At 45.7% G+C, this 14,353-nt stretch overlaps 1 protein-coding gene across 3 annotated transcripts; it reads right to left on the minus strand.

Annotated features, from left to right (window-relative positions):
* Window positions 1-866: 866 nt before the first annotated feature.
* Window positions 867-13,184, minus strand: CDCA7 (cell division cycle associated 7; the record flags this gene model as incomplete). 3 transcript variants are annotated; one of them, XM_080690251.1, is made up of 9 exons in its annotated part: window positions 867-897; window positions 1,309-1,445; window positions 2,090-2,239; window positions 3,228-3,365; window positions 3,719-3,883; window positions 4,593-4,676; window positions 5,286-5,522; window positions 10,225-10,347; window positions 13,164-13,184. In XM_080690251.1, the coding sequence occupies 9 exons, from the start codon at window positions 13,182-13,184 to the stop codon at window positions 867-869; spliced, it is 1,086 nt and encodes a 361-aa protein (XP_080546377.1). The 3 variants fall into 3 exon arrangements, with proteins under 3 accessions (XP_080546377.1, XP_080546376.1, XP_080546378.1); XM_080690250.1 differs by having other exon boundaries at window positions 3,683-3,883; XM_080690252.1 differs by lacking the exon at window positions 13,164-13,184 and adding an exon at window positions 9,571-9,807 and having other exon boundaries at window positions 3,683-3,883; window positions 10,225-10,344.
* Window positions 13,185-14,353: the final 1,169 nt, after the last annotated feature.

Below are 14,353 nucleotides of genomic sequence, written 5' to 3' on the forward strand. Positions count from 1 at the left end.
TCCCAGCATTTGGGAGGCCGAGACAGGAGGACCCGGGTTCTCTGGCAGCTTAGGCTACTTAGTGAGGCCCTTTGCAACTCAGTGAAACCTTGTTTTAAAATAAAGAATAAAAAATTGGGCTGGGGGTGTAGCTCAGATGTAGAATGCTGCCGGGTTCTATCCCCAGTACCTAATATATATTAGTGAGAACATTAAGTCATACCCATTGTTTTTGTGTAAACAAGTTAGAGGGCTATTCTGTAGAATTCAAAAGTATACTTAACAGTTCTACTGTGTTTCGTTTCGTTTTCTTTTTGTGGGTCTGGGAATGGAACCCGGGACATTTGACCTCTGAGCTACACCCCCAGCCCTATTTTTCATTCCTTACTTTGAAACAGGGTCTCACCGAGTTGCAGAGGGCTTCACTAAGTAGCTGAGGCTGTCCGCAAACCACGATCCTTTGGTCTCAACCTCCGGAATGCTGCACCACCATGCCCGGCTTCTACTGTGGTTCTAAGTGCTTGGGTTTTATGGGAAGATTCCAAGGCTATTTCTACACCAATTAAATAAAGAATGCTTTCATCAAATTGCCATTTAAAAAGAATCCCCAAACTAAGTGGCAGGACAGGACCACTGGAAATAGAAGGGCTAGAGATGAGGGGAGGCGGAGGCCAAGCAGAAGAGAAACTGCAGGACGGCCAAGTTTAAGTGGTAAAATGCTTTCTGTGATGTTCTAGAAACAGCCAAGTCTAATGGGATTAGCCTGACTTGTTTCCTATAAATCAGACAGATCAAGACTCGTAACTCAGGTTTCAATAATGACAAAACGGACAACTTTAAGGAGACACGAGGAGCAGAGAGCAGGCAGTGATCAGATCTTCCAGGCATTACGCTTGCATTTCAAATTCCTGTTTCAGACTGTGAAGAGAAGAGGGAACACATCAGAATAGAGACTCCCAAAAATTCTCTTTTGAAAGCAAATTCATTTTTTAAAATGTTTTTACTGAGTTATCGCCTACATGTGGTCGAGTACAAGCAGCAAGCAACCCACCGGGTCCCACACCCAATGAGAGTTTCCCAACATTCCTCACGTGCTCCTTCTATCAACCCTACCACCATCCACCCTGCCTAGAAATGACCGCTACTCTGACTTCTATCATGTGTGAGTGTGTGTGTGTGTGTGTGTGTGTGTGTGTGTGTGTGGTGCTGGGTTTTTCACAGGAGGCAAGCACTTACCATTGACTTATATCCCCAGTCCCAATTCTATCATCTTTTTATTAAGACTGTACAATTCAGGTGTGAGAGAGAGAGAGGAAAAACAGCCATTACCTCTTCAAGTAAGCATGTACATTCCCAAAGCCATGGTATTTGGCTAAATACACCAGGACCCCAGTCGCACAACGCCCGTCTCGCTGGCGGCAGAAACTACAGTTGCAGATTCCACGACAGGGCGGGCAGTGCCAGTTCTGAAGAATTGTGAATAAACACCATGAAACCAAGCCATACTTTCCTCCTACGCATCCACCCCCTTTACTTAAATATCAGCAAATTTATTTAAATTGGGGTATTAAAAAGAAAATCCTAAGCCGGGCCTGGTGGTGCACGCTTGTAATCCTAGCATTCGGGAGGCTGAGACAGGAGGATCGTGCTTCGCGGACAGCCTCAGCTACTTAGTGAGGCCCTCTGCAACTCAGTGAGAGCCGGTTTCAAAATAAAGAATAAAAAATAGGGCAGGTGTGTAGCTCGGAGGTCAAATGCCCCTGGGTTCCATCCCTAGACCCACCAAAAAAAAAAAAAGACAGAAAATCCTAAATAGCTAATATATATGCATTAGTCATGCCCATGTTTCTTTAGGAAATCCAGGACAGAAAGCTCCACAGAAACTGCCAGAGATAAATGGAGACCTGACTTCCACTGAACAGCTGAGTCTGAGCACTCTGGACATAGCTCACACCTACGCAGCACCAACACCGAATTAATCTGCACCCCCTCCTCCCCAAAGAAGGGCTCATGACTCTAGGGCCCAACCCTGCCTGGTGCCTTTTCCTGACCCTCCCAGCCCAAGGCTGACCCCCAGGTCCCAAAACCAACCCTCCCTGGAGGCACTTACAGGATCCAGCAGAGCATCCCTGACCTCTTCGCCATAACGGTTTCGCAGGCAGGGACCACAGAACTGGCCTCGAATACCCCAGCAGTCTGGGTTTCTGCAGTTTGTTTTGGTGTCAATAGTTTTCTGGCGGCACTGATGACAAGTAGATCCCTGCATACAAAGAGCAAATACGAAAAAGCCAAAAACATAAAAAAACAATGCTTTCTGTAGGGGAAAGGGGCATATTTAAATAATATCCTTAGAACTGGGCATGGTGGCACACATTTATAATTTCAGTACTTGGGAGGCTGAGACAGGAGGACCACGGGTTCAATGACAGCCTCAGAAGTTGTGAGACTTGTATCAACCTAGTGAAACCCTAAATAAAATAGGGCTGAGTGTAGCTTGAAGGCCACACACACACACACACACACACACACACACACACGTCCTTGTCTGTAGCCAAATCGGGCATTTTGTCTTTGAATCTTACTTCACACACACAGGTATATGCCAGGGCATGAGAACTATTTTGAGCAAGATCATTTCATTCAACTGGCAGATGCAATAGTTACTATCAAAATGACTTTTTTTCGCCAGGCGTGGTGGCGCACATTTGTAATCCCTGTGCTTGGGAGGCGGAGACAGGAGGATCGCGCAGGTTCAAAGCCAGCTGCGCTGGCTTAAGAGACCCTGTTTCCAAATTTAAAAATACACATAAAATAGATCTGGGATTGTAGCTCGAAGGTAGCAGGGTTTCCAGGAACCCCAGTACCACCACCCCCCCAAAAAAAAGACTTTTTTCTGGGGCTGGGAGTGCAGCTCAATGGTAGGATGCTTGCCTAGCATGCACAATGCCCTGTTCAATCTCTAGCACCATACACAAGCACAAAATCTGATGCAAATTCATTTTTTATCTTTAGCACACCCACCACATCCAACACTTAATCTACACATACACACACAGAGACACAAGAATTAAGGCTTAACAGACTTACTAAACAGAAAATTCAAGTGACAGAGAGCTAAATCCCAGGGATACTATCAAAGACTTTTTCCTTGTATGGAGCCATATGCAACATTAGCAGCTCTAGGGATAGAAGCTGTCCTTCCTTCCTCTTCTGGACACACACTTCCAGACATGACTCAGGGCTCTCACCAGTGAACGGTTGTAGACCTTCTCTCGAGAGTTGCTGCAGATGTTCTCTAACTCCTCCTCAGTGACCTCGTCCACTGGGCGGATTATGTGTGGAAGGCTCATGGAGCCTGGGCGGCGACTTCTGGGCGTATCATCATCCTGCAAGAGAAGCATGAAACACGGACATCCTGACTGCTTCTCTCCAGTTCTGAAACTCAGGTACTTGATTTGTAATTTCTTTGCAGAAAAATCAACCTTAGAGATCACTCTTACTTTTGGAGAGGGTGGAAATTACAACTGAGAAAAGCTGAAGAAAACCCAACTCTCGCCCAATTGAGTTTACATGACATTAACCATTCTGAACAGCTTGATTAAAAACATTAATGTTGGCTCATTTGGCGTTGAGGCTGTGTGTAAACACGATATGGTGCCACAGAAGATAAAAGCCCAGGAAAGCACCAATGTGGAGCACTCACGTTCATACAGCCATCCATGGTCTTCCTCTTTCTCACCAACATGTACTTATCCTCTTCCTCCTCCTCCTCCTCTTCCTCTGTGGGTACACTGCTAAGGGACCCCAGGATCCGGGACCGTGACCTGGTGAGGGGACGGGCTCTGCGGTCGGGGTTCCTCCTGGAAGCCACACTTGGGAATGTCCGCCTCCGGGGTGTCTTTGACTGCTCCACAAAATACAAGAAGGAATCGTTTATTCCAAAATAAAGCCTGGAAAATTCACACCTTCTCCTTAGGGAGGTTAAAGTAAACAGAGAGTTCTATTTCCTCATTTTCATTTTTATACTACACAGAGGATGAGCCCAAAACCTATATGGCCACTGTAATGTTGCAAACCAAGCCCAGTTTCTCTCAAATTGGCCTATATTCTTCTACTTAATAAAGATGTAAAAACTGATCTCCCATTTCAAAAATACTTTCCTACTGACACATGCACTGTTCTATATCACATCAAAAATTATTTGGGTTTTCCTTCGTTCCTTTCTTGCTGGCTTCCAGCCCAGGGAAAGCAGGCTTCCCTTCTGCACAGGGCAGACACACCACACTCCCCCTGGCTGTATCAGCTGAGGTTTTACAATATGGCCAGATATATATCTGCTGGCAAAGAAACTGTTTTCTTTACTCTCAGATTAAAAAAAAAAAAATCTTTGTACATCTACATGTAGGGGGAATGTGCTACGGCGAGGGAAACAGGAACAAGTCTTCAACCTTCCTCCTATCTACGGGGTCTGAGCACCAGGCGCAGATCATCCAGAACTACCAGGAGGTTTCTTCTAATTCCCCTTTTGCTGTCTAGAAAACCGCAAGTGAGGATTTTACAATCTCACAGAAATCGGCACTAGTCTCACCTGAAACATATAAACAAAGACTTACATTTGTGGATCTGGAGCCTGGGAGAGAATGTCTTCCAGGGAACAAGCCAGGGAAGCTTTCTAATTCTGACATCAGTTTTGCAAGCTACAAAGAGAAGAAAATAAATAGAAATTATTGGCTTTGAATACAGATCATATGTGTGTGCACGCGCGCACGTGCCAGAGACTGAACTCAGGGCCTTGTACGTTAAGCATGCTCTCTACCACTGAGCTGCATCCCCAACACACACATCCAAATTTATTTTTGGGATTAGGAATTGAACCCTGGGGCATCCTACCTCCAACCTACATCCTATCCCCCTCCCCTTTTTAAATTTAAGCCAGGCATGGTGGCACATGCGTGTAGTCCCAGTTCATGTGAGTTTGTGTGTACTGGGGTTGAACCCAGAGGCAATGTACCTCCAAGCCACACCCACATCTAGTTCATTTTTATTTTGAAACAGGTCTCACTAGGTTGAGGAGTCTTACTACTTGCTGAGGCTGTCCTTAAACTTGAGATCCTCTAGTCTCAGTTTCCTAAGTACTGGGATTACAGGCCTGCACCACCACACCCAGCTACAAATAGATTTTAAAGCACATTCTGAAGACCACAGCTTCACTGAAGTGCTTCTGAAGACACAGGTGTAAGTAACAAGTTGCTTTAGTGAAGAGCTAGTGAGAATGAATTCCGATGCACTCAAAATCAGATGCCTACCATTGCTTTGTTCTGCTTTATATTTAACGCCCTCTTCTCCAGGAAGTTCATGCCACTTTCATCTTCTGAATCAGAATTGGAATCGATAGCAAAATTCTCTGGAGGCTGGGGAGGTGCTGCTTTTTTGTTGGCTGTCCCCCTGGTATTTCGTGCTGGGAACTTCATGGCCACCCTGAGTGGTCCAGCGAGTCTGCGCTGGCTACGGGTCCTGCAGCCCTGGCGATCCACCTGGCGCCTCTAGTGAAACAGAGCAATCAGATCATTAAGGTCATGTTGACAGGCAAACAAGCTGCACCAGTGTGACCACAAAAGCCTCCTAAACAAAAGACACTTTACATTTATTTATTTATTTATTTATTTATTTATTTATTTATTTATTTATTTTGCGGTACTGGGGATGGAACCCAGGGGCATTCTACCTCTGAGCGACATGCCCAGCCCTAGTTTTTATTCTTTATTTATTATATTTTTGGTGGTACTGGAGGTGGAACCTAGGGGCTTTCTACCCCCTTTATACTCTCAGACCTTATTTATATTTTATTTGGAAACAGGGTCTAATTTGCTGAGAGCCTCACTCAGTAGTTGAGGCTGGGTTCGAACCTGTGCAATCCTCCTGTCTCAGCCTCCCAAATGTGGGGATTACAAGCATGCGCCACCACACCCGGCTTACTCTATTTTTTGAAACACCCGGCTTACTCTATTTTTTGAAACAGGGTCTCACTGAGTTGCAGAGGTCTTCAGTAAGTAGCTGGGGCTGGCTGCAAACCCAGATGTTGTCTCAGCCTTCCAAATGCCTGGATTACAAACATGCACCACCACACCCAGCAATTGATTGATTGTGCTTGTGGGTGTTACTGGGGATGGAACCCAGAACTGTTCTACCTCTGAGCTACACCCCCCCTATTTTTTATTCTTCATTTGAAACTGGGTCTCACTGAGTCGCAAAGGGCCTCACTTAGTAGCTGAGGCTGTCCACGAACCTGGATCCTCCGGTCTCAGCCTCCTGAATGCTGATATAACAGATGTGCACCACTACTACCCAGCTATGATTTGACTTTTATTTTGAAACAAGGTCTCACTAAGTTGTTAAGTTGTTGAGGCAGGCCACAAACCTGCAATCCTCCTGTCTCAGCTTCCCAAGTACTGGGATTACAAGTGTGCACTACCAGCCTGGCTCAAAAGACACTTTAGCAAACAAAATCTCACTGAATGAATTGACGCCTCTGGGTTACAAATTCAAGGACTGCAAAATCTAAGTGTAGCTGGACTCTGTGCAGCCTATGTGGGGACCACCGTTCTGGATCACCTCTAGCCCCACAGGCCTGTGGCTCTGAACCAGTTTTTAAAATGAGAAAATGCCTGCCTCCTTTCCCTCTTCTTTAAAAATAGATCTTTATCTTCTCTTGGGAGTGATGAAAAATCTTCAAACAGAATCTCATTTTAAATCAGGAATAACTTTTCCATAAACAGTTTCAAGGCATTTGGCAATATTTAACTACGATTTTAAAATATCTCAATTCTCTAATTGTTTGTGTGTGTGGAGGGGGAGGTTACTAGGGATAGACCCAGGGACAATCTACCTTTCAGCTACATCCCCAATCCTCTTTTATTTTTTTATTTTGAAACAGGATTTCACTAAATCGTGGAGGGACTCACTAAATTGCTGGTGCTGGCCACAAACCTATGACCCTCTTCAATTTACTTTTCTAAAAAATTGTGATAAAATATACAGAAAGCAAGTTTTTACCATTTTAACAATTTTTAAGTGTACAATGCAATAGATTCATGCTGTTGTGTTGCCATCACCTCGTCAATCTCCAGAATGTTATCTTCCCAAATGAAACTCCATATCCATTAAACAATAACTTCCAACTCTCCCTTCCCTCAGCCAGTGGCAACTGCCATTCCAGGCCTCTAATCCAAATTCCATATAGAAATCAAGATCATGCCGGGCATGGTGGCACACACTTGTAATTCCCACACTTGGGAGGCTTGAGACAGGAGGAGCGCGCAGGTTCGAAGCCAGCCACGCTGGCTTAGGAGACCCTGTCTCCAAATAAAAATACAAAAAGTAGGTCTGGGAGTGTAGCCCGGAAGTAAAGGGCTTCCAGGAACCTCAGTACCACCAAAAAAAAAAAAAAGAAAGAAATCAGGATCACAAGATACACACTTCAGCCCACTAGCAGAGCTAACTCAAAGGCAAGCTATAACAAGTGTTGGCAAGGATGTGGAAAAACTGGAACTCTCGTACACTTCTGGTAGGAATGTAAAATGGTGTGCTCACTCTGGAAAACTGTCAGTTCCACAAAAGTTTAACCAGAGTTACTATACAACACATAAATTCCACTTCTAAGCATACACCCAAGAGCATATGACCACATAAAAACTTGTACGTGCTAGGCGTTTTGGTGCATGCTTGTAATCTCAGGACTTGGGAGGCAGAGACTGGAGGATCGCAGGTTGCTGGCCAGCCTCAGCTACTTAGTGAGGTCTTCCGCAACTCAAGAGAGAGCTTATTTCAAAATAAACAATAAAAAATAGGGATAGGGATGTAGCTCAGAGGTGGAATATCCCTGGGTCCATTCACTGTTCCTACACACATACACAAAAACTTGTACATGAATGTTAATAACAGCATTATTTATACTAAATAGTAAGTGCAAACAACCCAAATATTCTTTAACTGATGGATATTGGAAAGAAACTGTTAATAGGCATAGGGTTTCTTTTTGAGGTGATGAAAAATTCTAAAAAAGAAACAAAAAAGGAAGAAATTATTACCCATAAAGTCCTAGAACTGGAAGACCCTTTTTTCTTTTCTTATGTGTGCGTGATACTAGGGATTGAACCCAAGGGCCTACCTCCAGGCTACACCCTCGACCATATTTTGATTTCTATTTGCAAAAAGGGTCTAACCAAGTTGCTGAGGTTGACTTCAAACCTGCAATCCCCGTCTCAGCCTCCCATATACTGAGATTACAGGGCATCACCTTCCTAGTTCAAAGACCCATCTTCGGCACTCAAAAACTTAACTGGCTAGGGGAAAAGCTCAGTGGTAGATTAGGTCTTCACTACGTACTAGTTTCTGGGGTTGATACCCAGCAGCAACAAGCAAGTTTTTCTTAAATCACCACAAACAGCTTTTTTTCGGGGAGGGTGGGTGTTGGATATTGGGATTAAACCTAAATCTAAGGGCATTCTACTTCTGAGTAGAATTTTTTTTTAAACAGGGTTCTGCTAAATTACTGTGCATTTTTGGCCTAAAACCTGTGATCCTATGTCAGCCTCACAAGTTCTAGGATTATATGCACATGCCACCCCACTCTGTTCCACAAACATCTTTGAGAACGGTTCGCGTACTTTTAGTGTCCGTGAATGGAGAGAATACACAACAAAAAACTTCCATGAATTCTTAAAACTTAATCAGTTGGCATCTCAGCAATCACAAGCAGTGTATCTACAAAGAACTGAAATACTGTGCAGAAATTATTCTGGCTATTGCTGATGGGTCACATTCCCTATCTGCAGACTGAGCCTTGCCATAAACGTCCCCAAGTGGCTATTTGGACAAACGTCACTTGTCAAGTGCCGTCAGTCCTACCAGTGCAACTCAAGCGGGAGCCCAGGCCACAGACCCAGATAACACCACAGTGAGTTGAAGAGCATGGACCCAACTGAAATAGTACGCTGTTGCCTTTGGAGGAAGTATTAGGGACGAAATAAAAAATGTCTGTAGAACTAGAGGGGATGCTCGGGGAGTGGGGCTGAGGAGCAGCGACAGCAGCAGCAGGAGAGGAGGGAGCGTGCATGAACAAGCCATCCAGGGAGCAAACACAGAAGCAGCAAAGGTCCCATTTGTCCTTGTCTGCACTCAGCTCCTGCATGGCAGTCCTGGCAGGTTCTCAGGATGCAGAGACACACCTAACTCTGGAAACTAGCCTTTCTCAAAGGCCCGTTCCACGCCAGGCCCTGGGCTGACCCACCTGCTCATAACTGGAAACGTCTATCATATTTAAGAAACGTGTACTTCATCTGGTTAGGCTAGCTCTCTGTGATAACGAAAACCTGCCTAACTATGTTTTGCAAGTTTCTAAGATTTTCAGAATCTACAAAATGTTTAAGACTTGAATAAAAACTAAAACATGAAGAAAATATTCAAAAATTTTTAAATGTCAACAAAGTCTTCTGGCATGACTTAAAAGGAAAATCATGAGAAAAATTTTTTTCAAAAAGCAAGTATATCATGCCTCTGGATGTACCTTTTTGGTGAAAATCTCAAACTCACCATTCCATCTTGTATCTCACTCTCTGAGAAACCGCAAAATGATTCTCTGTCAGAGTCGGCATGAGAAATACCGGCCAGTTCGTTAGTGACATCTGGCCCTGGTTTCTGTAAAAATCCACAATGGTCTAATACTTCTTGCACCTCACTTTCTGAAAAGCCGCAGAAAGATTCATTATCAGAGTCCTCATAAAAAACATTTGCCAGTTCTTCACTGATATCTGACCTGAATTTAGGTTTCTGTAAAATAAATAAATAAATGTGGTTGTACTTTTTTTTTCTTTTTCAAGAACCAATTTTCCATAAACCGTGCAGAGAGCAAATCACATTTACAAGTGCACTACAAGAGAATAGCTTTTGTTACAAAGAAAAATGGTTCTGAGGTTTACAAATGATTTCTGAGTTGTTATGGCAAATCATCAGGCATGTTAGGTTAGGCGACATTTCAAAAGGATAGAATAAGTAGCTAATCTATCTCCAACAATTACTACCTAGAACCACAGCAAAAAGTGAAATGAAATTACAGTGCATACTGTATTTTCTTAACGGCTGTATAGAAATGTAGGCAAAAAGCAAGCAGTTTTAATCACGCACAAAGCATTTGGGGCATTTTGAGCACTGCAGACTCGATTCTGTTTATTCTCAGGCAGCACTTACCGTGTTTGCAAAATTATCAGAAGCAAAGCTGTCACAACTGTCATCAGAGGATGACGAGGTTTCCATGGAAATCAACTTCATATATCTGAATTTCTTTACATTCTTTACTCTGAGATCCTTTTGCTGCAAATGGAAATGGCAATACTATTAAGTGGGATGCTGACTATAGTATCTAACTAAAGACGGCGCTTTTGAGATTAGCAGGTTTAACAGCAGAGCAGATGTGTCCATTTCTCCCACCCTACAAAGGAAAAGGAAGATTTGCAATTGCTACATAAAATTTTCAAAACCAGGTCAAATTCTTAAGGGATCCCTTTGGAGAACATTTTAATACTTAACCAAATTATTCAAACATTTTCTTAGCTACCTCTCTTACAATCTTAACAGCCCCTAAACTCTTAGCATTATATTAAGCTCCATAGGAGTTTAACGCTAAACTCTTATAATCCAACCTCATTTTTTTTTAATTGAACCGTACCTCTAAAAGAAAATTTCAAACGTACAAAATGGCAGACTGGCTTTTTCTCCCTCAGCCAAAACCCAGCTAATGAGGTCCTTTTTTTATGTAAGCTTTGGGCTCTGTACTGTGATGCTAATTTCCTGAACTACAAAAAAATTGGGTAGGGACCACTACCTCAAGATGGCAGGCTTCCCAGCAGGCTGGGTTCCAACCTGGAGGAGTATAGTGATCTCAGCACAAGTCCATACAAATCAAATATATCAACCCAGTAAACGAATGGTACAAGAAACCAAGTTAAAAGTCAAATAGCACTCCAAACAAAAGCGGAATACCTGGTTTTGTTTTGGCACTCCATTTACCCTACCTTGTCATTCAGCAAGGCCCTTTACCCTGCAACACAGATTTAAGTATTTTAGGGCTGGGGCATAGCTCAGTCAGAGCACTTGCCTAGTATTCATGAAGCTCTGGGTTAGATTCTTTGGGGAATGAGGACTTAAGTTTTTACAAGTCCTTTATAATGTGCAAATTATTTGTATGTATGAAAATGCTTCATTCATTCAATAAACAATCTTGAATTACTCAGAATACACGATTGGGATCTGTCTTATTTTAGAAGAGTATCGATTTCTGTCATTTAATGAGATTTCTTAAGTGCTGACTCTTGCAAACAGTATCTGCATGATGATACCCTAACCTCCTTATCTCCCGAAGTCGGTGCCATTCAATTGGTTTAGGAAGTTTCTGTCTTGCCGGGCGCACGTGTGTGTACACACACACACACACACACACACACACACACACACACACGGATTTGAACCCAGGGAATTCTACCTCCAAGCTACATTCCCAGCCCTATTTCATTTTGTTTTATTTTGAAACCAGGGTCTCACTAGGTTGATGAGTGTCTCACTACTTGCTGAGTCTGTCCTGGAGTCTGCAACCCTCCTGTCTCAGCCTTCCTAGTATTGGGGGTACCGGCATGAACCACCAGGCCCAGCTCTGTCTTGCCCTTTTAACACCACAAGAATGTTATAATAGGCAGGGCTACAAAATATAAAGGTTATATATAAATGAGACACAGTAAATGTTAGGAGTTGGATTTCAGAAGCCCCCACCCCGTTTTCCAGATGAAGAAATTCAAGGCCCAGGAAGGTGAAATAAATGGTACAAGATCACAGGGCTGGAAAGAGAACTCAAGTCTGTCAGCGCTCAAAATAGAAGTGCTCCTTCCACTCCGTGAGAGTGTCTTGCCATCTGCTCATCAATCTACCCGCAGCGAGAGGCCCACGACAGCCCAAGGGAGCCGTTCTACTGGAAATTCTCAGGGAAACACAGGCTCAACTTTAACAAGTCTGCACAGGCCAAGAGTTATTAACCAGACAAATTTATCTTTGGAGGAAAAGACACAGAAAGAAGTAAATTAAATGGTAATGTCTGCCATGATGGGGGTGGGGTCAGACAATAATACCATTTACAGTGGGTTTTTCCATTCGGAGCCCTATGCCAATCAGGCTTCAATACCATGTTTAAGTTTCTGCAGCAAAGGTTCTAAAGCTATTCTCACTTGACAAATTTGGAAACAGGGGCCGAGAGACGTGGAACAGATTAATCAAGTCAAAAAGCGGTCCAAATCTGAATCTGGTTATGTCAGATTCCAAGCCCATCCAACACGTGGCGGCTTTCTTCCCCTGGGAAGCCCAAGCCCGGATCCACCTGGGCGGTGGCTAGATCGAGACCACGCCCCTCCCACCCACCCCCAGCATCCCCACGTGGGGTCCCAACCAGCGATATTTATTTTAAGCACGTCTTTCTCGGCCTTTCCACCCAACCCCCACTCTTGTACCCTTTCCTGGGCCGGCCCTACATTCTGGCTTCCGTTAGAGTAAAAAGTAACGTTCCACTCCCCGCACCTACGATGGAGGCCGGGGGTGGGGGGCTGGGTATGGGGCACGAGAAGTCTCGTAAATAGTTTGGATCGCCCGGCCCTGCGGCTTAATCCCGAGCTGGGCCGGGCGGGGGCCTTCCCCCACGTGCACAACCCAAGTTCTAAAAAGGGGCCTTTGCAAGACCTTAAAACTTAAGTCTTCAAAGCTCCGCGGCCGGGAGCCGCCCCCCGGCCCGCGCCGGCGGGGAGCGCATCCCCGGGCGCGGGCGGCGAGGGGAGCCGGGCCGCGCCGCGTGCGGAGGGCTGGGGGCTGCGGGGGCCCCCACCCGGGCCGCGGGCCACGTGCACGGCGGCCACGTGCCGGCCCGCGCCGCCGCCCCCCAGCACCCCGCAGCTGCACGCCTCCGCGCACCGCACCCGCACGTCCCCGCTCGGCGCCGGTCCCGGCCGCGCAAAAGCTGGGACTTGCGGGGGCCGCGGCGCCCGGGGGCCAGGCGGCCACCGGCCGATCAGCAGCGCCGGGCTGCGGGGTCGCAGGCGCAGCCCCTCCCGCCGCCCGCCCGCCCGCCCCGCAGGCCCGCCGCCCGGCCTCACCCGCGCGCGGCGCGTCTCCATGCTGGCGGCGGCGGAGGGAGCGAGGAGCCGCGGCGCCGGGAGCCGAGGAGCCGCGGGGTCGGCGGGCGGGCGGGGCGCGCGGACCTGGCCGGGGGCGGGGCTCCGGCCGGCTTTCCCGCGTAGGGGCGCAGGTCCTGCAAGCTGAGAAAGCAGCCCGGCCCTGCGCCAGACTCTGGGAGCTCCGAAAATAACTTGGTTCTCCATAGTTTCTGGGCTCCGGAGATATCCTTGGGAACTCCTACAATTCGCTCTGACTAAGGGCGCTTTGGGGGCCCGCGAGTGGCCAGCTCTTTAGGGAGCTGCGCAGTCCTGAGCGAGTGGCGGGAAAGCGGTTCGTATGGCCCCAGGGTTAGCAGGCTGATTTGCATGAATTCCGGGGCTGGGGGTGAGGGAGAGCGGCCCCGGAGGCGCTCACTGCACTTTCACAGCCCCCTGCGGCTTCCAGAATTTAGAAAAGTGTCGTTGTCAAAGAATCCCGCCCGAACACCACCCGTTATTAGTCGATTTACTGGCCTTGGTTTCCCTCTTATCTAGTAACCACACCATTATCTGAAGCAGTAAAATGTGTTAAATCCTGCTCTTTCCAGAAAGCTCGGGCAGTCGACTTGTTTTCCATACGATCTGTAGTTTATAAAGTAGAAAACAGCTGCCGCTGCAGTTTATCTTATCTACGGGACTTTTTTTTTAAAGACTTATCTACGGAATTTTTATTTTAATCTAGAGATTATATGTTGGAGATAGAAACTGCAGAGTGTATTGACGTTGTTGACTGGTCTTTTCTCCCATCAGAATTTAGAATTGTATGCATTCAAACTGAAGGGGAGATTAATTATTCAAACCACTTAATCAAACGCGCTTTTTTTTTTTGTAAAGAGCAAAAAACTTGTTTTAGAAAAAAGTAAGAAATGGGGTTGCTTTTAAAAACTATCATTTTACGTTTTTAAAAAGTGCTTTTGAAGTACCTTTCCCCCTTATTTCAAAACTTTTCTCTAGGGAGTAATTATTTGGCAGTTAAGAGAGCAGGCGTGAACTGGCTGGTTCCCCTCTGGATGTATTCACAAAAAATCCTGTGAGTAGATAGTGCACAAGAACAATGACTTGGGAGGAGTCGCCCAGCCTTTCTTATGCACGCAGGCCCAGTGGTCACTACACCACTGTGCAAGGGACAA

This window comes from Muscardinus avellanarius (genome assembly GCF_963383645.1).
Source record: "Muscardinus avellanarius genome assembly, chromosome: 2".
Taxonomy (NCBI): domain Eukaryota; kingdom Metazoa; phylum Chordata; class Mammalia; order Rodentia; family Gliridae; genus Muscardinus; species Muscardinus avellanarius.